Source organism: Phoenix dactylifera, unplaced genomic scaffold (assembly GCF_009389715.1).
Source record: "Phoenix dactylifera cultivar Barhee BC4 unplaced genomic scaffold, palm_55x_up_171113_PBpolish2nd_filt_p 000600F, whole genome shotgun sequence".
NCBI lineage: Eukaryota > Viridiplantae > Streptophyta > Magnoliopsida > Arecales > Arecaceae > Phoenix > Phoenix dactylifera.
Genome location: NW_024067997.1, coordinates 43140 through 69539, shown reverse-complemented (window position 1 = coordinate 69539; position 26400 = coordinate 43140). Strand labels below are relative to the sequence as shown.

Below are 26400 nucleotides of genomic sequence, written 5' to 3'. Positions count from 1 at the left end.
AGCATTCTCCCACTTCTAGAGTTGTTTCTCTCATCTTAATATTTCCTACTATGCGCACACAAAACTTGTAATATCTTTTCATCTTTTGCCGATCAAAGATATCCGTGCTTATATTACTTGGGTTGGAACGTTATAGTTTGAAGGTCAAGATTTAGAAGCATGGAATCACGAGCTAAGGATACAAATGCAGTTGAAGCCAATGGGCAAAGTGCTCTTCCATCCACAATTAATCCTCAGCCATGGTGGCGGGGTCCTGGATTTGGTGTCATCTTGCCCGCTGTACTATCAGATAGTGCCCCTAAGTCAACCTCAGTCAACCTCCCTCTGGGAGGTGCTGGGAACAAAGGTGGCCAAGCACAATCACATGATGGGGCAGATGGCATGGGTGATGTTAGTAAAGAGCGGCAGAATGTTGGCACACAGAGAGGTTATTCTCTTAGATCATATATTATTTCTTTCTGATGGTGGAGAGCTTGTTGCATTACTCTGTTCATTGTATGTTACTGATTTCCTCTTTGTTTCTCGGCATGATTAGCCATAACCAGAAAGTTACATCTGCTTATGGGTCTTGTTCTGGGCTTTGTGATTACTTGTAAGTTTGAGATGTGCTTGTTTACGAGTCACTCATGTAATTCCTCAAGCAATTTTGTGCAGAATATAAAAATTGTAATAGTAGTGTTAGCAGTGGTAAATGGCACAGATGGGGTGGAAAACATTTCTACTTTACTAGAATTTTTGTAGTTGTTCCTTTTTAAGAATCAGCTTGTTTACGAGTCACTCATGCAAATCCTCAAGCAATTTTGTGCAGAATATAAAAATTGTAATAGTAGTATTAGCAGTAGTAAATGACACAGATGGGGTGAAAAATATTTCTACTTTACTAGAATTTTAGTAGTTGTTCCTTTTTAAGAATCACTACCATCATCATCATCACCGCTACCATCATCATCATCATCCATTCCTTTTCCTAACAAATAGGGAGTTGGCTATAGAGCATAATTCTAAGTTGATAAGGCTCTATGGAAGGACTGAACAAATTTAACTACCAGCTGTCAACAAGAGTCCTTTATAAGCCAAATTCTTAGACAAGACAGATTTAGGATGACAAGGGCTTGTGATGAAACCTATAAGGCCAGATGTCAGGAGAAAGATCCACCTTATTTATTGCAGTTTAAGCTCCTGCAACCAAGGAGTGACCCTCCAAAATTCTCCTAGGCTAGGCTTAAATAAAGTCTGTACAAAGGTGGAAGATGATGACTTTTGGCAGAGGGAGCTGCATTCATCTCTTATTCATACATAAGCTACAAAGCCAAATGAAACATGGGTCCATGAATCATTATGAGCTGTAATAACTAATCTTTTTTTTTTTTAATGATGGGGGGAAAAACAAACCTGTTTGCTTAAATCTGGAAAAGCAACTCAGTAGATGCTTTGGATTGTCAAAATATTCTAACAATTGAAAGATCTCACAGTGCTTCTGAGAATGAAGTGCATGTATAAGTTTTTATTGTGATTTGGTGATATATTGTTGATTTAATTGTCAATATGTATCCTAGTTTCCATTGTATGAGAAAACTATACACACCATATGACCTTTCAAGCTGATATAAATGAAGAGTATTCATCTAGTATACTTGGTAGCATCCATTTTATATTATGTAGTGATTTCGCCAGTAGGGTTCATGAGCATGTTCATACCTGTATCAGTTGCAATATCAACAACCACTATTCCATATTCTGTAAGTGTCTGATTTGGACTATATATGATCTTGAAGTGGGTTATAGTACTGAGGTATGATACATTGTTACTCACAAAGGCCTTGTTTGTATGGTCAGATGGAAGCTTTGGACAGGAACCCCAGCATCTGCAGCCTGTATCACCTGCCATACCTCCTATGATGCCTGAATACCTTGCACCACATACCCAGCTGGAACTTGGTCAATCAGTTGTGGGATTTCTTTCTTTTCTTTTAAATTTTATTTTCCTTATTATTTTGCATTGTACTGTGTAATTTGAATCATTTAATCATTTTTTTTAGGGCTTCTATGTTGAATTGCCAATGGTGTACGTGTTATCTAATTTTTTGTGTATTAATTTTTATTTACCTGATGATATTTATAGTGTCTGATGTATACAGGCTTGTGCAGCATATTCATATTCTGATCCATATTTCGCTGGCATCATGGCTCCTTATGGAACTCAAGCACTGGTATGTAAGTTGCATGCATATATTAAGGGCATATTTCAGGAGTAATGGTGCCTGTTTTCAGTTAGTTATGTATGGTCAATATATTATTTTCATGCATATTCATTGGAAGTTGCTTAATTTTACTTTCTCCTCTTTTACTGGAACCCTGTGTCTCATATTTTCAATTTGATATGACGGTGTAAAATTCTTGCAGTTCTATAATATCCTTCCCTTTTTCTTTTTTGACTGGAAATCTATTATCTTCAGTCTGTTGTTAAATGTGGAAACTAGAGATGCCTCATGAAGTCGAGGAAAAATGGCCTCTGGATGACATTGTGCTGTTTATGTTTATTGGTTGGGGCATAATCATACAGCTTTACTTTCTAAACTTATAGTACTGCATCACTGTATGAATAGAAAAAGCAATGAACTGTTCACTAATTTCCTGCTTAAGATGTGAAAATTGGCTAACTTAACCTGATCTTCGTGGGTGTTGTCTCAGGTGCATCCCCAGATGCTTGGAATGCCTCATACTCGCATGCCTTTGCCTCTTGAAATGACAGAGGAGCCTGTTTATGTAAATGCCAAGCAATATCATGGAATTTTGAGGCGAAGGCAATCACGTGCCAAGGCTGAACTTGAGAAGAGAGTTATAAAAGTTAGAAAGGTAGATGCAGATAAACTCATATGACACACTTTTTATATAGTTCTATTTATTTTTTTGTGTGCATATAGCATCAAGGTTCCTTGATGCATTTTATGCAAATTTGATCTTTTTGTGGCATAAAAGGATTTTGTTTATAAACTGCAATTTTCTCACATAAGTTATTATATTTTGTAACCCTAGCATAAAAAATATGCTATCAATGACTTGATATTACCTTATCCACAAATAGGTTTGAGGATCATGTGTTACAATTTGTAGCGACGGATTTAGGTCATGTACTTGTAGGGCTGTTCCTATTTTTTATATGAAATGTCCTCAAAGTACCTGATTTGGGAATGCCTGCCCCCTCCCATTCTCTCTCCTCTTGTGATTCTTCCACTCTGGAGACATACGGGAGTTCGTACAAATTAAAAATTCTGTCATTAACAGCAGTCTATGTTTGGATTGTGTATCATTAATATTCAAATTTCTATGAAATTTAAGAGTTTTGATAATTATTCAGTATATGCCTTTCAATTTGTTCTCACTTTGGCTCTGCAACAACCTTAGGTGCTATATCTATCATTAATTAAGTAAACCATATTGATGACACTTGTTAAATCTAGCTCTCTATATATGTATTTCTATCATTTGTTCTTGCAGAGATGGAGGTATTACTTACAAGGTCATGAATTTTAGGTTTCTAGATTAAATTAATATGGGTTTCTTCCTCTTTTATGGGCCTACTTCAAAATTTTGTCACTATTTAATATAAATCAGCTCCCTGGGGAGTGGAGAGGGGGTTTCTCTGATGAGCTAGCTGTTCATGAGCAATGTATCTTTGGCCTGGACTTTGCCTTGACAAGGGTTTGAGGCAGGAGAATGGAATCTATGCGTGCAAGTTGGGAATGAGACTTTCCAAGCTTGCTCATGTTGAGCTCAACTAAGATCAATATATGAATCAATGGATTAATGGAATATATAATTTCTTATGTGTTATCAATAAATAAAAAATTATATTTATGTTTATTTAGTAAATACTTTCATCTTATATATTCAGGATGATTTTATCTCACACATTTGACCTTAATCTAACAACTGCATATTAGCTCAAAATATGTATGAAATGCCATGGGGGATACTATGCTTCTGCTAATCCATCTGGTGAACTATATGAGGGCAGCTTAAATTCAGTTCAAAATTAATTGAGCTGAGCTTAAGCTTCACATAGATCTATATAAGATTGAGCTTGGCCCAATTATAATACAACTCTAGTTATAATACAAATCACTCTAATAAGGGTCATTTTTGAACTTGTCTTTTCCTCTTCTAAGTCCCTAGCGTAAATGGAAATGCTGAGAAAGGGTAATCACATTTCCTGGGTTTCTGATTAAGAAACAAGACAGCCAACAATTGTGTTGAGGACATAACACTTAAAATGATAGGAGGAAAAAAAAAGATCAAAAAACCTTATGGCAGAATGTTATGTAGAAAACACCACTCTTTGCTCCTCTTTCTATTATATGGGTCAGACGACAAAAAGAAAATGAAGAAGAATATCATATCTTACTAAACAGCCATTTCCGTTTCTTTTCCCATATGCCTTTTATTTATTTGTTTAGCTTGCAGTAATTTGTTTCATATTAATGGTTAATATATTTTGTACACCGCCATTACTCCTGCTCTTCATGTTATATGGATTCAAAGCTCATATAGGCATGCCATAGATTTATATAATCCGATTACTCGAGAAATGTTCTAATGTCATTTCTCACTATTAAATAATTTTGATGTTTTCCTGCCATTATAGGAGTATATTCTTGTCAGGTTTTCCTGTAATTTTCTTTCTCCTCCCTGGTCAAAATTAGGATGTGACAGTTAATTGTCTGTTCCCCATAGTCATCTTTCATCTCTAAATGTTCAATTTTACTTGAGAGCCTTTTCAATTTGCTCATAGCTATTCCCTCTTGTAAATTATTTTGATTTGCACAATTCCTTTTACCTTTTCTAGAAGCCTTCTGTACATTCCTTATCATCTATCCCTAAGTTATCACCTTGATCACAAGGGTGGCTTTTTGCAAAGCATGTTCTTTTGTTTCTCCCATGTAATCATCATTCAGTTGCATCATACTGTGCTCTGCTTTCAAAATTCTGATCAAGCATGATAAGTTTCATTTGTAGCCCACAGCTTCATTATATGATAGAGAATATAATTACAATGAGACATTTTCTTTAGTTATGATATTGATTATATCCCATCTGCTTATTGTTGACATATCCTATCTCATCTAGTTGGAATGTGTATTTTATTCTTCTTGGTGATTATTTATGATGTAATATAATAGGTCTTAACACATGGTACCCCATACTATACGGAATCAGGCGGTATGGGGCATACCATTCTAGTTCGATACCCGTATATGGTACGGGGGGCGTACCGATTCTTGGTACACCGAACTGGCCCTGCTATCGAGCATATCAATATAGTGACAGGATGGCATCGGTACAGAGCCTGGTACCGAGACGACGTACCTTGGTCCAAGGACTATATTTCTTCAAGCTCATTTGTTATGCAATTTTTTTAACACATCAACTACTAGAGGATGAGCTTTGGGGCAATGATAAGGATGCTCTATTAGGACCTGGAGGTTACGGGTTTGAAACTTGAAACCACCTCTTTGCATGCAGGGACAAGGCTGCATATATCTGACCCTCCTAGGACCCTGTAATGGCAGGAGCCTCATGCATTGGCTTTCTTGCCACTTATGTCATGCCCCATGTAGTCTCACATAAGTGTCCCATGCCTTGTTGAGAAGTTCTATCGAGAAATCTGACGATAGTTAAAAATTTGGGTAAGATAAACAATTCCTGTTTTGGTTGTGCTCGTTTAAAATGGAAACTGAAAAACATATATCACTTTGTTCTGGACCCATTTTGTTCATTTTTTTATTCAAAGCCATAACCAAAATGTCTTCAGCCAAAAGCAACTGAAACCATCCATGACTGGTAAAAGATGACCGCCGCAGCACTGCACTGGTTTTGGCTAAAATATTTGGTGACTTTGTGTGTAGGCTAATTGAAACATCTTCATAATTGTATTTACAATTTTAAGTATGATGGTATACTGACTACTGAGTCTGTAAAGCACGTCATGCTTTATCATAATCCTATGTTTGACCATCTTTATTTTATGTTGCTCATATGTTTACAATCGGTAATAAAGCAATCACATCTAAGAAGGCATTTCTAGAGCCACTTTGAGTCCGATGACAATTTTAACCAATACTAGTGCTTCATGTGCTCTTGAGGCATGATTATAGGCATTGTACATGGTATAAACCAAGATCCGCCGTACCGGTACTGGTGGCCGGCCGGACCGGTACGGTACCGGCCGGGACCGGTACGGGTACCGTACCGGCCGGGACCGCGAGCCAGACATTTTGATTTTTTTTTTTTAAATGTTGTCTCTGTTGGATCTTAAATTAAGTGAAGATTGATGTTTTTTTATTGCTTTTTTCATGATTTTTGATGTTTTTATATTTAAATTTAGGATTGAAATTTGAAACATATATAATGCATGATTGCATGTTTTGTTTTCCTTCCGTTCCAAATGATAAAATGATACACATAAAATATCTTCAAATTAAGATACAATCATCTACATACATTTAAAGTACTCTAGGATATATAAAATCGGGACGAGTGCCGATGGCTCTCGTAGATATCCGGATCATAAGTATAATCAAGAGGAGGCAAATCAACCCAATCAGAAGGAGCACACGCCAGGTTATAAGAACTGTCGGATCTCTCGCTCTGGCTCTGAGAGGTGTCTTCTGATTGTGTAGGGGCCCATCCAAATATGGCGGAAGCAAAATCCAATGCACCATATCCATATTCGTCAGGCTGAGATTGTGGATAATAGAATCCGTATCCGTATGTTGTCGGATCTGCAGTCGTATCCTGTCTTCCTAAACGACCTCGAGGAGCCCGTCTTCTATATCCAATGATATCCTCACGAAATCTATCAGGTGGTCGACTGTGGTCCGTATCCTGTGTAGCACCCGTAAATTGGGACTCACCGGTAAAATAAAGACCACCCTCCGGCTGTGTCTCATGAGTACCATACTATCCTCCGCTTCCTCCATGGCTAGAAGATCCATCACCACCAGAACCTTCATCGCCGCTAGTCCAAGTCTCTTCCTCGACACTCTCCATTGGGACTCTTTGTTTTTCTTTTCTGGCCCTCTCTGTCTGGCTCCCCTGTGCCTGCGGCTGATCAGCTCTGGGAGTGCGTGGAATATTGCGCTCAGCCCATTGCTTTGGATCGACCCCAGCTTCGGTGGCTATGAAGGTAGCTGGTCGTGGAGGCAATCCTGGCTCGTCAAGCTCGGGCTCCTGCTGCTGGCCTACAAGCCAGCCGAGTAGTGGATCATCGTCATCAGTGGTGAAAGTCCCGTAAATCGGATCTGTATACTTGAGCTCCACTTCCTCCTGAATGCACTTTAGCCTCAACCGCAAATTGTAATGCACATAAACAAGGTCGTTGAGGCGCTTTTGCGTCAAACGGTTTCTTTGTTTGCTGTGGATAAGGACGAAGGTGGACCAATTGCGCTCACATCCACTAGAGAAGACTGTTTGGGAGAGGATCCGGATAGCTATCCGCTTTAGATTTCTCGCGGATCCGCCAAAATGCACCCACCATTCAGCTGCAAAAATATTTATGAAAATTACATATATGATAGTTCCATAATAGTAACTAAGTAACACCAGGTGAATGTTTTCCTGATGTGTCACGTACCTGGATTCATATTGTGTTTGCTGACGACAGCCGCTCGTTGGCCAAAACTGTAGTTGCCCTCTCTAAATAATTTGCTCTGTGAAAAATAAGCATAAGAAAACCATGTTAATAATTAAAGATGCCGATATACTTACACATGCTGGTAATTACTAAATCATAATTACCTCTTCAAGACATAGGGCCGCTTTTTCTGGATCATGCTCCATCTTGTAAATCACATTACGCAAAGCATCCAGAAGTGTTTCATCCATACCAATTCCATCTATGCTGTACTGAAACCGGGGGTTTAGGTAGTATGCTGCACATATACGAGACTATCTTAGCATAATTATATAATTACATTACTATAATTATCACTATAATTATATTTTAGCTTACCTGCTAGATGTAATTCCGTACCCATTTGTGCTCCCCACCGTTGCTCAATGATGTTGATGTACGACCGGCCATGTGCTGGATCTGCCTCCATAATCTGATCCTTTGTCTTGACCATCATGTGATACAAAAATCCCATCTGAGGATAGATCTCGCTATCTACGGCCCGCAGCACTTCATATAATGGTTTGATAGCCTTGACTATTGTAGTAGCCCGCTGCCAGAATGGCTGTCTCGTCACCAAGTCTTCGATCTTGCTTCCTTCAGTGCCGACATAAGAATATCTACCATCATACCACTCGGAACTGGCAAACATCTGACGTAGGGCTCCTCTCTTCTCGAGTATGCTATCAAGTGCGATGAAGTTGATAGCAAACCGTGTGACTCCTGGTCTCAGAATCTCTCCCCCTGCATACTTTCTCATTAGTGAAAGGACCTAGTTATGGTTATAAATATATCTGGTAATGCGTTGGGCTGTCTCCACCATTTGTTGCACCCTACTGATCTTTCCAATGTCCATTAACATAAGATCGATACAATGTGCAGCACATGGAGTCCAGAAAATATGTGGTTGCCGCTCCATCAAGACCTGCCTGGTAGCCTTATATTGCGGCCCATTATCAGTGACGACCCGCACGACATTCTCCTCTCCTACCAGATCATCACATCCTCCATAAGTTTCAGCATGTACGAGGTGTTGTGCACATAAGCCGAAGCATCAACCGACTTGTGGAAGAAGGTCCTAGTATCACAGTATGTTAGGAAGTTGATGATGCTCCGCCCGGTCGGACCGGTCCAACCATCGCACATGATGGTTAGTCCATATATGGGCCACTTGCTCTTGTAGGAGTCAATCCAATTCTCCAGCTCCTCCTTATTGTTGTCAAGAAGCTCACCGTATATGTCCTTCGAGCCTGGAGGAGCTACACCGGGACCGGCAGCTTGTATGGCGGCAATGGCAGACCTGTAGTATGTATGGTCTGCCACATTCGCTGGCATGTGGCTGAAGTGAAACTAGGATGTTGCCCAGTAGATACAACCCAAGAGGGGGGGTGAATTGGGTCTTTTAAAACTTTTCAATTACTTCTAAACTTTTCAATTAATTAAGCTAAGTTGTATAGATGCACGGTGGAATTTAAACTTAGCAATAGTTTGATTCTAATCTGATCAAGATTAAAACTATTAAGGAGCGGACTCAATAAACAATTAGTCTAGATTTTCCCAAGCAAGCATTTCAATATAATGAATCTTAATGCAGTTTTATTAAAAGAAACTTGATTAAACAATTTGAATATACTTGCAACTAAAGGATGCGCGGATAAGAGTTAAGCAAGCAATTCAATTAGATATTTATCTAAGTAAGTAAGTGAGGAAATTAAACAATGAGAGAAAGCATCACAAACACAACAAACGTATAGTGGTTTGGTGCACCCCAGCACTTACATCCACTCCCCAAGACCTCTTGGGAATTTCACTATAATCCCTCAGATTACAACCGGTTGTTTTATAAGCTCACAACCTAACTTATTGTTTTCACGAGATCACAACGAACTCGGTCGGTTTTCACAGGCTCACCGACTATAACCACTCGATTATTTTTTCGGGTTCCCAATCAAACCCTGTCGGTTTTTTCCGGTTCACCAACCACAACCTTACACCGTTGGTTTTTCTTTTGGCTCACCAACAAATCTTAACCCCTTGATTCAATCCCTTGATTGAATCAAGTTACAAGATATTAGAACAAGAGTTTAAAACAAATACAAGCTTCTTAAACAAGCAGATATAACAATGTAAACAAGTAGAGTAAAGAGAAGAAGCCCTCAAACAAGTTTTGTAGATGAAGGAACTCGGCTTCTTCTTTACTTGACCCTCTTCTGATTTCGCACGAGGTAGAAGATCATTGAGGTAGCACACAGTTGGAGAGGAAGCCTTGGGATTCACTCAGATGCTCTTCTTCTCTCTCTTTTGCTTTGAATGACCCTTTTGTGCTTTTGGGAGGTTTCTCTTGAAATCTCTTCCCTATGTGTTTTCTCCCACTTCCTTAACTTCTCCTCTAGCTCTCCCATTGATTTTATAGCTTTTGATGGTGTGGGAACAAAGATCTAGCCGTTAGAGACAAAAATAGAGCCGTTGGAGTTGAGAAAAAACTAGCCGTTATGCCTCCCAGCGTGCTCGAGTCGACTCGGCTGAAGTAGGAGTCGACTTGTGAATAAGAGTCTGCTGGCACTGTAGCTGAGAGTCGACTCGAGCACTGTGCGCTGAAGTAGGAGTCGACTCGAGCACTGTAGTGCTGAAAATCAACTCTCTGTCTTTTTATCTGCTCTCAGTCGGAGTCGACTCGTAGAGTCTCGGAGTCGACTCGAGCACTGTTCCTTGAAACTCCAGAGTGCCAGAGTCGACTCTGAACTTCTAGGAGTCGACTCGAGGACTATTCTTTTGAATCTTTCTTTGAATTTGCTCCTCCAACTTGAATCCTTTGAACTTAAAACTTGGGCCAATGAAGTATAACTTTCTTTCAACTTTTTGAGAGCTTTTGAGGCCTTCTTGTATTTTTCCAACTTGCTATGTTCCTTGCAAAACAAATTATCTTTCTTCTTGCAACACAAACATTAGTAATTATACTTCAAGATTTTGTGATCATCAAAATCAATTTTTAAATCAATCTTTGGGTCATCAATCTCCTCCTTTTTGATGATGACAAAACTTGGAGTATGTGCAATATAAAATATATTGTGTTTTAGAACTAATGCATAGCTAAGTTGCATGAAGTAGAAAACATATATCTTTAAAATATACTTCATGATAATGCTTTAGATTTAATCAACTTAACATAATCAACACATAAAGCATTATGAGCATATACTCAGATATTTCTCCTCCTTTTTGACAACATCAAAAAGGTTGCAAGATAATGAAACATTAAGCACGAAGCAGTAAATGATACTCAAATATTCTTTTTCCTTATTGTACTCTGATTTTCAGTCAATGCATGTCGAATTATTGCACAAATATGAATCATATAACTCAAGACAATAATGTCAGAATAAGATTAATAAGCATAGATCAGAGCCAATTAAGATGATTTTAGAGCAAATTATAATGAGAGCACATCGAATGTGATTCCAAAGATAGTTTTCAAATCAAGTGTAGGTAAAACCTTTTTCAAGTTAATTCAAGGAGTATCAAGACTGATTTTCAAAGAAGGCACGAATGGAAATCTAACCCCCTTTTTTTGAAAGATCTTTAATAACAATTATGAAAGCTTGTTCATTTAAGATCTTTTGCCCATTATATTAAATATATAGCAACATGAGAGCAATCTAATCAATTTTTTAGAGTATAATATCAAAACTTATATACTCGAAAAATATAACATCATGTTAATCATTAATTCTTAATGACTTCAAAGTTCTTTTATGATATAAAAACATTGGGGCACAAAATACCGAAATATGAATTCATGCAATTTATGATATATCTTAGAGCATACATAAAATTTAAAGCTTTGAAGGTTTTTTTAGAGCTCTTTTAAAGACTTTCTTTTACTCCGTTAAAGAGAAACACATTTTGATACATATAAAAATGAATTGGCACAAAATTGAAGCTCTAAAGAGCAAGCCAATAAGAACTCTTTAGTGAATTTCAAAATAGATTTTCTAATAGAGACAGATGGAATTCGTTTTCAAATAATTTTCAAGACAGCTGATTTTCTGATTAGGTGCATTTTAAAATCTATAAATCTATCATATGTAGCAGCTACTTTTAAATTTGTGTTCACAAGAGATACTCAAGAAAATTCAACACATTATTCTTCTCCTTTTTTATTAAACTAGAGGCTCTTAAGATCAACTATTTTAATTGCAATTTGGTTCATGATTGATGCATAAGATATATTAACCAAATAGCAAGCCTCAAGGTGTATAATAGAGATTTTCAGATTTAAATTTCAGATATTTATAATACATATTGGAGAGTATTAGGATCACTTCTCATTTAGTATTCTTTCTCTCGTCTTTAGTTACGGATTTATGCAATTAAGTTCCATATGATCTTTTCCTCTGAAATTTTCTTTCTCCCCCTTAATTGATCATTCCATTTAAGAGTTTAGAATTTGAAGATAATTTTCAATAAAACATTCAAATTGTTAATCTTGAAAGTATATTTTCTACAAATTTCAGCATATTTTCAACTTAACCCATTGAGAGCATATTTGCAAGTATCAAATCATATTCATTTGAAATAACAAACGCTCTATAGAATTAAACTCAAAGTATAGGCTATATATAATTAAGATATGTAATGGCAACATAAGGAGGTTCATCAAAATCAATTCATAAAATATTCAAGGTATGCATCATATGATGGTGACTTTTGAATAAGATGCAAAATCTAGAGAGATTGATATGTCTAAAGCTCCTCCTCAAAAGATGCATTCTTCTTTAATCATTCTTTTCTTTTTGTTGAATTTCAGATGTTAATGATAAGCGTTGAATAAAACTGAAATTCTATGATATCAAGAATGTAAAGTGATCTAGAGTTTTTCAAAATTTATAGCAATCACTCTTTTTCATCTTTCAAGAACAAGTTATGCTTCCTCTTAATCTTTGAGAAAATGTACTGAAATATTAATCAAAAAATAATTTATTTGAAGCTCAATTTCTTTCAAAAGCAATTACAGTTTCTTTCTTTTAAGAGTCATTTGAGTGAGTTAAAATGTTTCTAGCTTTAGGAGCATTCACTTTCTTCTAAAAATAGCTTTTTCTTTTAGTGATGGAAGTAACAATCATGCAGAAAGGGATATAGAAGATCATTCAAGTGAATGTTTATAGGATTTAATTTCTTACTCATAGATTCACAGCAATGTATACATGAAACATAATAAATCTTTTTATATCAAAATAAAATCATATATTTAGAAACATTTGTTCGCAATCAAGATCATTGAAAAATACATCATTTAGACTAATTTTAGTACACTTTAAAAATAAGAAATGATATGTTTCAGATGCGTATCGGAGCAATCAACCAAGGCATCAAAATATTTCTATTTTTCTTAAGTTAAAATTTTTATTTAGGAATCATATTGAGTTATTCTCCTGAATGATGCGATCATTGAAGCATATAACTAAGGTTACAAAGATGTAACGATATAAGCATTTTTAAATTAAGTTGAAACTTTTATACAAAATCGGATTCTGAACTTCATAAAGATTTTTAAGGAGGCTTTCAAAGTTATAATTTGATATATGTATCTTCTACATTGTAGCTCATCTTAAGTCACTAAGATTGAAAACACATATTTCAATAACATTAAAGCACATTCAGAATCTTTGTAATTAATATGAATTTTGGTACAGATTGGAGCAATTTAACATGTTTCAGGATGTTATGTACCAAAGTTTAGGCAAGATGGAAGATGATTCAAAATCAATTCATTTTGCCTCAATTGCAAATTCAGTCTATTCTTTCCTTTTATTTTTAAGAAAATATTCATTAAAATCAGAAAAATACAAGAAGAGTTAATGAATCCAGAAAATAAATATCATTGAGGAGTATATTTTGCAAGTGCAAACCATTTTCATTAAGCTTTAGAACACAAGTTACTTCGAAGACAAAGGTGAAGTAAAAACTTGTGTGTAGAGTTAAAACACATTTGAAATTATGAATGCCACATGTTATATGCAAAAAATAATATGCCTTAAGTCATAAATAATGTATTAAAGCATTAGGAATAATCATGTCAAGGATAAAAAAAATTGAATAAACTCCCCTCATTTAAATATGTAATTTTAGTATTAATTGATCCAACTATGATCCTTTCAGTTTGAGCGTGATCTTTTATAAAATAATGTCTTATTTTCATGTAATTAAATATGGAGAGCATAATTGGATTCTTCATTAAATTTTTGACATTAGAATCATTACATCTTATGAGAATCTTGTTTGATGTCAAGGCTCTTAAGTTTTTCATTAATTCATAATCTTAGATTTTATTTTCTTAACAGATTTTATTATTATTATTATTTTTTGAGTATTTTGATATCAATTAACTGTGATTCACTTGAATTAGTTTGATATCTTTGCATATAAGCATAAAATGAGCATACAATTTGTTCCACAAGTTGTATGATACAATGATACAGCTTCAAACAATAGAATTACCTTGCTCATCATTTTTGAACTCTATAAGATGGGCTCATAGACATACCTTTCTTCATATCAAACTTCTATAAGAATATTCTTGTGAACTCACTTTGGCCAATAAAGATCCATTTTCTTATTTATCTTAGTTCATCCGTTCTACTCATTTCGAACTCATCCTACATGAGCTTACTAAAAACTCCACATAGAGCTTCATTAGTAGCATTACAAATAATGTCATCAATGTATACTTGAGCAATTACGATATCAGAATTTTCTTTTTGATACATAGTTTTATCAATATTCCTTTATATCAAAAAGTTACTTAAACTTTTATATCATGCTCTTGGTGCTTGTTCTAAATTAAATAGTGCTTTATCATATCTGTAATGAATATTTTTCAAATATAGGTGGTATTTATTTTTTTTTCGTTTTTACTTTCTTATGCTCTATACTCTATTTGCTTCCTATCTGGTGGAGTTGAAAGGGGCACGAGGTACTACCACTAGCCTCCCTCTTGTCCTGTCCTTAATATACCCTATACCGAATAGTTGGGTCAAATAGTGCCGGGTACTACCACTAGCCTCCCCATTGGCACCATCCCTATGATGAGCAATAGAAAGGTTAAATCGTTCCTTTTAACAACAAAGTATTCACTCCAAACTCTTCGGATTTTATTCCTTCCAAAAACAAGTTTCATAAATGTGCTATATTATGCTTGTTTTGCTTTTACTTATGATTGGAGTATTTAATTTTACTTAGCTTTTACTTTTCTTAAACAATATTCATGTTCTTTTTCTTTATCTTTCTCTCTTTTGATTATTTTTCAAGTAATTTTCATGAAAGAGCAGAATAAAGACATGATCTAATATGTTATATAACATATGACTATATATCATGTAAGCAAACAAAGTTTTCATCATGCTCAAGGATTCATAGCTTATCACAAGTTATTTTGAGTCAAAATTTAAAGCATATACTTGTATATTTCATGGTTATGCATGACATATGAAAAGGCATATTTTAATTTAGGCAAACCATGAAATAATTTTCAAAAGCATAAGTCAATCAATACATATGTAGACATGATATTAAGAAATTAGTAATTAAAGACTTTAATCATGCCACAATAAGATCTAAGTCATTGACTTTGCTTAGTGATGGGGACATCAGCTAGGTCCCCATTTTATTTGCATATTTGTTTATTTTTATTTCTGGGTTTATTTGCATTTTAGGGTTTATTTGTGGTTTATTTTATTTCTGGGCTTATTTGCATTTTAGGGCTTATTTGTAGGTTTATTGGGCATTATTTTTGTGTAAGGGGTTTTATTTTAATTGTTCTTATTGGGCCCTATTTATAGGGAACTTTTATGTTGATTAGGGTTAATGAAAGATTAACAATTTTCTTCCCCACGTCTCCTCCTCCTCTCTTTCTCCTTCTCTTCTCCTTCTTTTCTTCCTCTTCCTCCTCTTCTCCCTCTTCTTCTGTTCCTGATTTAAAATTGCAACGTGAGTACCTCGTATCCACTGAAGTCTGCCTTCCCGGACTTGGTTCTACACCAACTTGGTATCAGAGCTAATCGGTTTTGCTTCTATTGCCAAAGCCCCTGATCCCGTTTCCCTCAGTTTGGACCTGATCCTCCTTTGTCTCTCCCTCGGTGTTCAGCTAGAAAAGGAATCTCTCTCTTTCTCTCTCGGTTCACACCAGAGGAGAAAGAAAAACCCCCTCATCGAGTTTCCCCTCCCCACCAGCCATCACGTCCGTGCTCGCCTCCGCCGCCGCCATCAGTTCTGCTCACCAGAAAATTCTCACAAGAAGGAACAGAAGGGAACAATCCCTCGGTTTCAAAACAGAAAAAAAAAGAGGAACAGGGTCGTCGCCCCCGTTCGTCCGTTCGCTGATACCATCGTCGCGGTTCCTCCGACGTATCCTGCCCGAGCCGACGCTGTCCCACCACCTGCAACCGCCGTCAGCCGGTGTATGGCCGAGCGTCGCCGATTCTCAGATTTCTGTGGCCGCACGAGTACTATGCCGTACCTCGACCACGGACGCTGGAGCGTGTCGAAGGGCCACGAGCGGTTCCCGCCGCCGGAAAGTAGAAGAGCGTCACCACCCTCCTTGCGGCCTTGTCCCTCGAACCCGCAGTCGCCACTGCGTCGGCCGCCCCGCCTGCAGCCGCCGGTCCGCCTTCTGTCCCGCACGCAGTTGCCGCTACAACCGCCGCCGCGACCTCCGCCCCGAATCCAGTCGCCGCCGACCACGGAGCTGCGGCCGCAAGCTCCGTCGCCACGCCGTTCGGCCGGTCCGCAACCACCGCCGAAGCGATCGGGCCGCTCTCCCGAAGCGATCGGGAGGTTGAAGACGAAGTTAGGTAACAGGTAAGTTTAAACCCGTTACCCACAACCTGATAGTCCGGATCCACATCCAACAAGCCAAAAAAAAAAAAAAAATTTGCACGTGATCTGCACGTGCTGGGCTTCACCGTTGTCGGAGCGGGTTTCAATCGAAACCCGAACCCGATAACCCGAACCCATAAAGGGTAAAAAAAAAAAAAAATTCTGTAGGATCATGTGATTTACACGTTTCCGAAAAAAAAAAAACTGTTACCTCTGTTTTCGCCGAAGGAAACCCTAGGGTTTCGCTGCCATCGCCGCTTCCTCCGCCGTGCTGCCGAGCTTCCACCGCGCTCCGCTCGCCGCTGTTGCCACCGCCACCGCACCCGCAGCGCCATCACCGCCTCCGTCTACGCTCGCCGCTCCGCCTTCCCCTTCCCCGAGCACGCCACCCTTCAGCACCGCCTGTGACGCTTCGCCTCCGCCGCCTCCGCCAGTGCCGCCGCCGGGCATCCAACCCGAGCTTCTCCGCCTGTGCCGCTCCGCCTTTGCCGCCTCCGCCAGTGCCGTTTCCTACCGCCGTCGAGATCCGCAGTCGCCTGAGGTCGTCTTCTCCCTTCCACCGAGCCGCACCACCTTGCCGTCGCCGTCCCCGCCGTTCCTGCGATCGCCCGATCGTCGCCCCTCCTTGTTTCGCCGCTGTCCGTCCCTCCTCTGCTCCATCACCACTTCACCGCCTTTCCCCCTCCCCCAACCTCATTTCCCCCTCCATTCTTCCATTCACCCCCACCTTTCCCCCCCCTCTTCCATCACGGGCCGACTCCACGCGCCCTCCACCCTCCTTTTCCCATTGGGCCCAAACCACCCGCAACCCCCCTAAGGGCCCACCTTCACTCTGACCAGCCCACTCTGTGTTCTCTGCTGCGGGCCCCTAACCCGCAGGCCTTTTGGGTCCAATTTCAACCGGCACTCTTCCACAAATCCAACCTAGTTGCTGTGATCAGATCCAATTGGAGCCGTTTCGCGAGTCCATCGGCTACAACCACGCCCCGAACGTCGCCCCAGTCCACGAGTACACGATTCTGATTGACTACATCCGCCACAGGTAACAGGTTCTTCTTTCTTTTGGGCTTGTTTATCTAATTATGTTCTAGTTCTCTTGCATGACAGCTCTATTTTGAAACTTATTTCCTTGTTACACTGCAAAACCTAGGACATTTACCACCATACTCATGCTACCCACCATTTAAACTAGATATTAAATTAGCACCCCTTAGCGACAGGACAGTTCTCAGCATCCATAGATCAGATTACTTTCGGACTTTAAATGACCGTAAAACTTGTTTGCAACCAAATTTCTTATAGTGACTAATTTTCTACTTTAATTCTGCAGTAACCAACGCACAAATTAGTAATATTTAATTTTAAGTTACTTTTGTGAAAAAATTTGCTGATTTCTGAATTCATAGTAGATTGCATTAGTAGGTTGTCCTGCATTGCATTTGGTCAGTTAGGGTTCATTAGTAACATTGTATATTATATTACCAATTAGAGTAGTCTCTGCATGCCAACCCGTAGTGGTAGAGAGTACCTCCTCACTGACTCTCAAACCCCTTTACCCACTATGAACCCCAGAGTTTTACAAGATATTTTGGACCAATTAGCTGCATTACGAGCTGATCAAGACGAATTCAAAAGAGAGATCCGTGCTCTAGTGCAACACTCTAGGACTCCTGAACCGTTAACCCCAATCGCAACTTATCCTGAGCTTGGTTTGACCACACCACCTGTAGCTTTGCCCCATCCTCCTAGGAACCCACTCCCTCTTGATCACCAGCGCGATCTTGATGAGCGACTACTTTGTACCGTCCGAGTAGATGCTCCCACATTTGCTGGTCAATTAGAGCCGAGTGTGTATCTTGATTGGAGAGCAGCCATGGATAACTATTTTGAGTGGTACGAAATGACTGATGATCGAAAAGTACGGTTTGCTAAAATGAAGCTTATTGGGCAAGCTCACTGGTACTGGCATAACGTAGAACATAGGCGTGAGACCCAGAGGCTTCCACGTATCACCACCTGGGAGGATATGAAAGAAAAACTGAATGAGAAGTATCTGCCATTTTCTTACCGACAACGCCTTATGGATAGGTGGCAGAAACTAACTCAAGGAACGTCAACTGTTGCCGATTACATTGCACGATTTGAGGAGTTTCACATGAGGTGCGGTGTAATCGAAGAGGAGACTGTTACTCTTTCTAGGTTTCGGGCAGGACTCCGCGAGGAGATCCAGAAAGAATTAATCCTCCGAGAGATTACCACCCTTGGCCAGGCATACCAGTTGGCTCAAGATGTAGATAGTTTTTTACGAGTCCCTGTAGTGAGATGTATCGACTCTCGGTTTTTACCCCCAGGCGCCCGACCTAATCAAAGCTATCTCCCGCAATCTAGACCACTCTCCAACCATCCTACCCAGCCCGGCTCTAGCCAAACGCTGACTAAGCCGTTCCCAATGCCTGCTTAAAGTACGTCAACTGATAAAGGACATATTAGGGTCCAACCCGCCCGCAAGAAACCAAACTCTAGTGTTTCAGGTGCCAAAAGTTTGGCCACATCGCGTCCCAATGTAATGCCAAGACTTATTTAATGACTGAACTGGAAGCAGGAACTCAGGAGACTGAATGTGTCGAAGAAGTCTATGAACCAAACATCGAGGATTTTGTAGAAGACTTTGGAGACGAACAGACCGGGTTAGAGTTTGCCCAGCCTACATCCCAATATGAGCCCACTGATCGGAATGACCAAAACCGTAGGCTTCAGGTGGTTAGGTGTACACTAGCCCAAACAAAGACCGAACAAGATTGGCGTAGAACCTCCCTATTTTACACACTTATTAAGATCAATGGTAAAACATGCAAAACCTTATTTGATAGCGGGAGTTGCATCAACGCCATTGCATATGGAGTTGTCTCTCGCCTTGGCCTGAAATCTATCCCTCATCCTAATCCATATAAAGTAGCCTGGGTAGATAAGACGTCTATTTCGGTATCGGAAAGATGCCTTGTCCCGATTCAATTCCTATCTTATAAAGACGAGATTTGGTGCGATTGTCTTCCGATGGACGTGGGTCAAGTCATTCTAGGAAGGCCTTGGTTATACGATAGGGACGTCACACTTCATGGTCGTTCAAATTCGTGTAGTTTTATGTTCCAGGATCGGAAAATTATACTGAATTCATTGCCTCCTAGAGAGCCCGGCCTGAGAAGAAGGGTGCTACACCACGAAAAGATGAGTCACTTCACATCATTACTTCAAAAGAGGTAATGAAAGATATCGAAAGCCACTCACCTGTGATCGCTCTTGTGGCTAGAGTTATCAATGTGGAGTCAAATGCCGAGCATCCGACCGCCATAGTTCCCCTGTTGGAGGAGTTTCACTCTGTTTTCCCAAATGATCTTCCAGATGCACTCCCTCCAATGCGTGATATCCAACACGTAATTGATCTCATTCCTGGAGCGTCATTGCCCAATCTTCCTCATTATAGACTCAACCCAAACGAGCACACTGAACTAAAATGTCAAGTTGACGAACTCTTTACGCAAGGGTATATTCGTGAGAGTCTGAGTCCCTGTGCTGTACCTGCACTCCTCACTCCGAAGAAAGATGGCTCTTGGAGGATGTGCGTCGATAGCCGTGCTATCAATAAAATCACGGTTAAGTATCGTTTTTCCATTCCTAGGCTGGACGACCTTTTAGTTATATGTCTGGTGCTATAGTTTTTTCCAAGATCGACCTAAAGAGTGGGTACCACCAGATTCGGATTCGTCCTGGGGATGAATGGAAAACTGCATTCAAAACCAAAGATGGACTCTACGAATGGTTAGTAATGCCTTTCGGATTAACAAATGCCCCAAGTACTTTTATGAGGGTGATGACACAGATCTTTCGACCTTTCTTGAATAAATTTGTCGTTGTATATTTTGATGACATCCTCATTTATAGTTAAACTCAAGAGCTCCATCTCTCACACTTACGACAGATTTGTGATGTCCTGCGGAAAGAAAGTTTCTTTGCAAACCCTAAGAAGTGTGCCTTCCTAACTGATCACGTCACTTTCTTAGGGTTCATAGTGTCTTCCAAGGGGCTGATCCAGAAAAAGTAAGCGCGATAGTCGATTAGCCTGAGCCCAAGACCCTAGCAGAAGTACATAGTTTTCATGGTTTGGCTACTTTCTATCGTCGCTTCATTAGAAATTTTAGTTCGATAATGTCTCCCATTACAGATTGCATGAAGAAAGGAGACTTTATCTGGACTAAGTTGGCATCCCAAGCATTTAAAGATATTAAGCATAGGATGATCGAAGCACCTGTCTTGCGCCTCCCCGATTTCACTAAGGTATTCGAGGTCGCATGTGATGCCTCTGGCATTGGCATAGGTGGCGTGTTAAGCCAAGAAGGTCACCCTGTCGCGTTCTTTAGCGAAAAGTTAAGTGACAGCAGGTTGCGTTATTCCACCTATGATTAGGAATTCTATGCGGTAGTGCAAACTTTGCGACATTGGCGACACTATTTGCTACCGCAAGAATTTGTCCTGTATTCAGACCATGAGGCTTTAAAGTATCTCAATTCTCAAAAGAAACTAAACCTTCGACATGGCCGATGGATTGAGTTTCTGCAAGCCTATACTTTTGTGCTGAAACATAAAGCTGGAGTTGAGAACAAGGCTGCTGATGCGCTCAGTCGACGGATCTTCCTCCTATCCGTGATGAGCACTGAAGTAATTCGTTTTGAAAGGATCAGGGAACAATATACCACCTGTCTCGATTTTAGTGATGGATACCTGACCTTACGAGATGGAGTAGAGAGAGAGCAAGATGATTTCTTTTTACAAGATGATTATCTCTTTCGCTCCGACCGTTTGTGTATTCCTCGAACCTCATTGAGAGATTTTCTAGTATGGGAAGTACACGCTGGAGGACTGTCTGGGCATTTCGGGAGAGACAAAACCATTGAAATGGTGGAAAGACGTTTCTTCTGGCCGAGTCTCAAGAGAGACGTGGCCAAAATTGTCGCTCAGTGTCGCACATGTCAACTAGCCAAACAACGTAAACAGAACACGGGGCTTTACACTCCACTACCTGTTCCTGATTGTCCGTGGCAAGATGTTAGCATGGATTTTGTGTTAGGGCTTCCACGTACCTCGACCAAACACGATTCCATTTTTGTAGTGGTGGACCGGTTCTCTAAAATGGCTCATTTTTTCCCATGTTCTAAGACTTCCGATGCTTCTAGGATTGCGAAACTCTATTTTGACGAAGTCGTTAGACTCCATGGCCTCCCAAAATCTATTGTGTCCGATAGGGATGTTAAATTTATGAGCTATTTTTGGAAAACTCTTTGGCACATGATGGGTACCAAATTAAAATTTTCCTCTGCCTATCATCCCCAAACTGATGGCCAGACCGAAGTTGTCAACCGAAGTCTAGGAAATCTTTTAAGATGTCTGGTAGGTGAGCATGCTAGGACTTGGGATCTCGTGTTACCACCTGCCGAGTTTGCATATAATAGTTCGGTCAATAGGACCTTAGGCATGAGTCCTTTCGAAGTGGTGAATGGATATAAACCTAGGCAACCCATAGACTTGATTTCCATGTCTCATCAACATAGAGTCTCTGAGTCTGCACAATCATTTGCTTCACACCTGCATTCATTGCATCAGGAGATCAGCAAACATATTCACTCTAATAACTTAAAATATAAATCCCTTGCTGATTTGCACAGACGTTATAAAAAATTGAATGTAGGCGATTCTGTCATGGTAAGAATTAGACCTGAACAACTTCCTTCGGGGACGTTCAAAAAGTTGCAATCTCGTAGTGCGGGACCGTTCAAAGTCCTAAAGAAAATCAGTTCGAATGCTTATGTTGTAGATCTTCCTGAAGACTATGGGATTAGTGCGACATTTAATATTGAAGATTTAGTCCCATACAAGAAATCAACATTCATTCCTTCTGACCCTTTTGTTGATACATCCACTGTTGTTGATCACCCTGATCCAGCACCTGCTATTGAGCCTCCACCTCCACAATTTCATGCACGCAGAGAACACATAGAACATATATTAGATGAGCAGGTTATATCTACCAGGAGAGGAAGCTACCAACGTTATCTTGTTCGGTGGAAAGGTCGACCCGAATCAGATGTGACGTGGATTTCGCGAGCTGAGTTGCAGCGCCTTGACCCTGATCTTCTGGAGCAGTACGACAGCCGGCCAGATCTACACTCGACTGGGTCGAGTTTTTTCCACCCGGGAGGAGTTGATGGGGACATCAGCTAGGTCCCCATTTTATTTGCATATTTGTTTATTTTTATTTCTGGGTTTATTTGCATTTTAGGGTTTATTTGTGGTTTATTTTATTTCTGGGCTTATTTGCATTTTAGGGCTTATTTGTGGGTTTATTGGGCATTATTTTTGTGTAAGGGGTTTTATTTTAATTGTTCTTATTGGGCCCTATTTATAGGGAACTTTTATGTTGATTAGGGTTAATGAAAGATTAACAATTTTCTTCCCCACGTCTCCTCCTCCTCTCTTTCTCCTTCTCTTCTCCTTCTTTTCTTCCTCTTCCTCCTCTTCTCCCTCTTCTTCTGTTCCTGATTTAAAATTGCAACGTGAGTACATCGTATCCACTGAAGTCTGCCTTCCCGGACTTGGTTCTACACCACTTAGCTAATTTACAAGAGAGGTATTTAAAATTACCAATTCATTTTACATTCTTCACGTCAAATACCTGCTAGATTTCTTATGTGCAAACTTTTGGCTGAAGAAGGTCCTCTCTCTTGTTTGCATGTGAATGTTTATTATACTTTACATCGAGGTGTCCTTCAAGTTGAAAATTCTCATTTCTTCCTCAGGATCCTGCATTATTAGCAAAGTCTTTTTCTTTCTTGAAGGAAAGTCATTAGATTCTTCAAGATACAAAACATTCATATAGCATATTTCTTAACTAGATGACTCAACATAAGATATGACAATAATTGAAAATTGAGTCACTCTGCTTAAGAGATTGCCTAAACATAAGCAAGCACAAGTCACTTGAACTAAAGAAACAATTCTATTAAGCAAGATGGTTCAAGGACAAACATGTGAGGCAATAGAAAGATTCACCAAGGTTAAATCAATTTTTTTGTTTTCAGAATCAATTTAGCTTGGATTCTATTTGCTAAAGATAATTATCAATAAGATATACAAGTTAAGTTTTGATCAAATTATCTTAAACAGTTATTTCTATCAAAATTCTAATTATGATTCAGCTTTCAACAAATAATCATGTTTCAGGGAGATAAGCAATCTTCTTTTAGAGCAAATACAAATCTTATTTTCGACTTATGAGATATAGTTAATATTCATGCTTCAAAAGATTTTTATGCTTAGATTAAACATGATAGGGTAAAAATAATCAGCAGAGTTCGAGATAATTTTAGAGAAAGATATTAATCATGGATACAATGATTATGCTCAATGAAATATTTTAATGATCAGATTTATTGATTTTGAATTTTAGAATAGTCTTGAGCATTACTTGTAAGAGGGAAGATGATTTGTTATTATAAAAATTTTAACGTAAGTTTCTCATTATGAGCATAACACATTAATCATTTATGATTGAACCAATTTGAGATGATTATGATGTAACATATAATGCATTTCAGATAATCATATAAGGAATGAATGGTATAAAAATAACATGATGAATTACATTCATACCTTCACAAAGGATGAAATAAGATCTCATAAGTATTATGCTCAATAAAGTTTTAGCATGAAATCAGCATCAAATATTTATACTAGAGAGAGAATTTAGATTTTGAAAAACTTAAAGAAGAAGGTTATACATATTCATTCATTGTTTTCTTATTATCAGGCAAGCACTAAAAAAATTTTATGCTAAGATCACTGAGATAAACTTTAACATATATATAAGGTATTAAAGACTTTAATGCAAAGAGTTTCGCAATTCCAAACAAGGATAATCTCAATACACGATGTAGAATGTTAAACCTTATATTAGATTTAGTGAATAAATTGAAACTTATTTGTAATTACGTGTCAACGCACCTATTTGTATGAAAGTTTCATTTGTTCCATGGGTAGCTTGGCACACCTACATCTACACCCTCATATTTTCAATTTGGGTACCCAAGCTTGCTTGTGTCCTTGAGGGTTAGGACATATGGTTCCTTTTGTAATCCAAATCTGTTTAATAGTAATAACTTTACCATTTGATTTAATTGTACTAGAACTATAGGTAAAGTTGTTATGTCCATTCTTTTGATGTTTGAAATACGTTATCCTTTTTGATGATTTGCTTGACGAATTTATAACCTTTTTCTTTAGGGGTTCATTGCTAAGCGAAGGAGTCAAGCCAAATTTTGATTTATCAAAATCAGCATGTTGGCTTTCAAACATCATTTTTAATCTTCCTGAACTTACAATGAATTTGTTAACAAAAGATTTCAATTGGTGAATTTCTTCACTTAAGTTTTGATTTTCTTTAATTAAATTCTGATTTTTCTGAATCAATTGTTCTGAATTTAACCTTAAGCTTTCATTTTCAGAATTTAGTTTGTCTTGTATTTCAGCAATAGAATTTCTTTCTTTTGAAATTTTCAGATTTGGCTTTTTAAGATTTTTATTTTTCATAACTAATTTTCTACATTCACCATATAAATCATTAAAAGCATTTAATAATTCATCATAAGAGAATTCTTCTTGAAAATTATTTGATGTAAAATTAGATTCAGATTTTACCTTATCTTCTTGTGCCATAAAGCATAAGTTAGTTACCTCTTGTAGCTCTTTGGAGCTAATATCATCATTGTTGCTCCTAACTTTCATTTTCTTGCTCGACTCTTCCTTGGTCAAGGCTTTCTTGCTTTTTATCTCTTTCTTCCTTTCTTCTTGCTTCCTCTTCTTCTTTGACTTTAGGAAGCTTTTGAATTTTTCGGTGTTTGGGAATGGATCCTTGTTTTCATCACCGAATTTTTATTTGTTGTTCTTTCTTCCTCGAGTCGACTCGGGTTTACTTGGAGTCGACTCGACTGACTTGAGAGGCGACTCGAGATCTTCGAAAGACGTCTCATTCTCAGAGATCGGAAAATTGATTCTCTATCTTTTGAACTGATCTGCCTCGGAGTCGACTCGGGCCTTGTTGGAGTCGACTCGGCTAACTTGGGGGTCGACTCTGAAACACTTGGAGTCGACTCGTTCACAGGATCTCCGAAACTGAGTCTCTGCCTTTCAGACTGTTTTCCTCTGGGAGTCGACTCGGACAAACTAGGAGTCGACTCGGCCGATGTGGGAGATTCAACATTTTTTTCTGCTGTCTCACTGTTAGTACGTAATTGAAGCACATGTGAGCTAATTTGGAATTTATCATAAATATTTTTTAAAGTATTCCAGATTTCTTTAGCAGATAAGCATGCAGAAATCTTATTAAATATAGTTTCATGGATAGCACAATATAGTATGTTCATAGCATTAGCATTCAATTGTGCTAAGTCTTTTTCATCAACAGTTTGAGAGTGTGTGTTAAGGTCATTTATTATGATATTCCATAAATCATAGTTTTGTGATTGAATAAAAATGCGCATGCGTGCTTTCCAATGTGTGTAGTTTATGCCATTAAATAGTGGAGGTCTATCAATTAATTGTCCCTCTCCTAGAAAACTATCTATTTGAGTTGTCATGATCTTTGGCTCTTGAACGTAAGATCAACAATTAACCTTAGAGCACCTGCTTTGATACCACTTGTTGCCCAGTAGATACAACCCAAGAGGGGGGGTGAATTAAGTCTTTTAAAACTTTTCAACTACTTCTAAATTTTTCAATTAATTAAGCTAAGTTGTATAGATGCACAG

The 26400-nt window shown here is 38.6% G+C and overlaps 1 protein-coding gene across 6 annotated transcripts in view; it reads left to right on the top strand.

Moving 5' to 3' along the window:
* Positions 1–26400, top strand: part of LOC103697695 (nuclear transcription factor Y subunit A-7-like) — a 49985-nt gene that overhangs the window by 974 nt on the left and 22611 nt on the right. For 5 of the 6 annotated variants that reach the window (XM_039119702.1, XM_039119697.1, XM_039119700.1 and 2 more), the window contains 4 exons: positions 137–427; positions 1837–1949; positions 2139–2210; positions 2692–2856. In XM_039119702.1, the coding sequence (XP_038975630.1) occupies positions 160–427; positions 1837–1949; positions 2139–2210; positions 2692–2856 (618 nt within the window). In that variant the 5' untranslated portion in view covers positions 137–159. The remainder of the gene's footprint in view (positions 1–136; positions 428–1836; positions 1950–2138; positions 2211–2691; positions 2857–26400) is intronic. The other variant, XM_039119701.1, reaches the window with a different exon arrangement.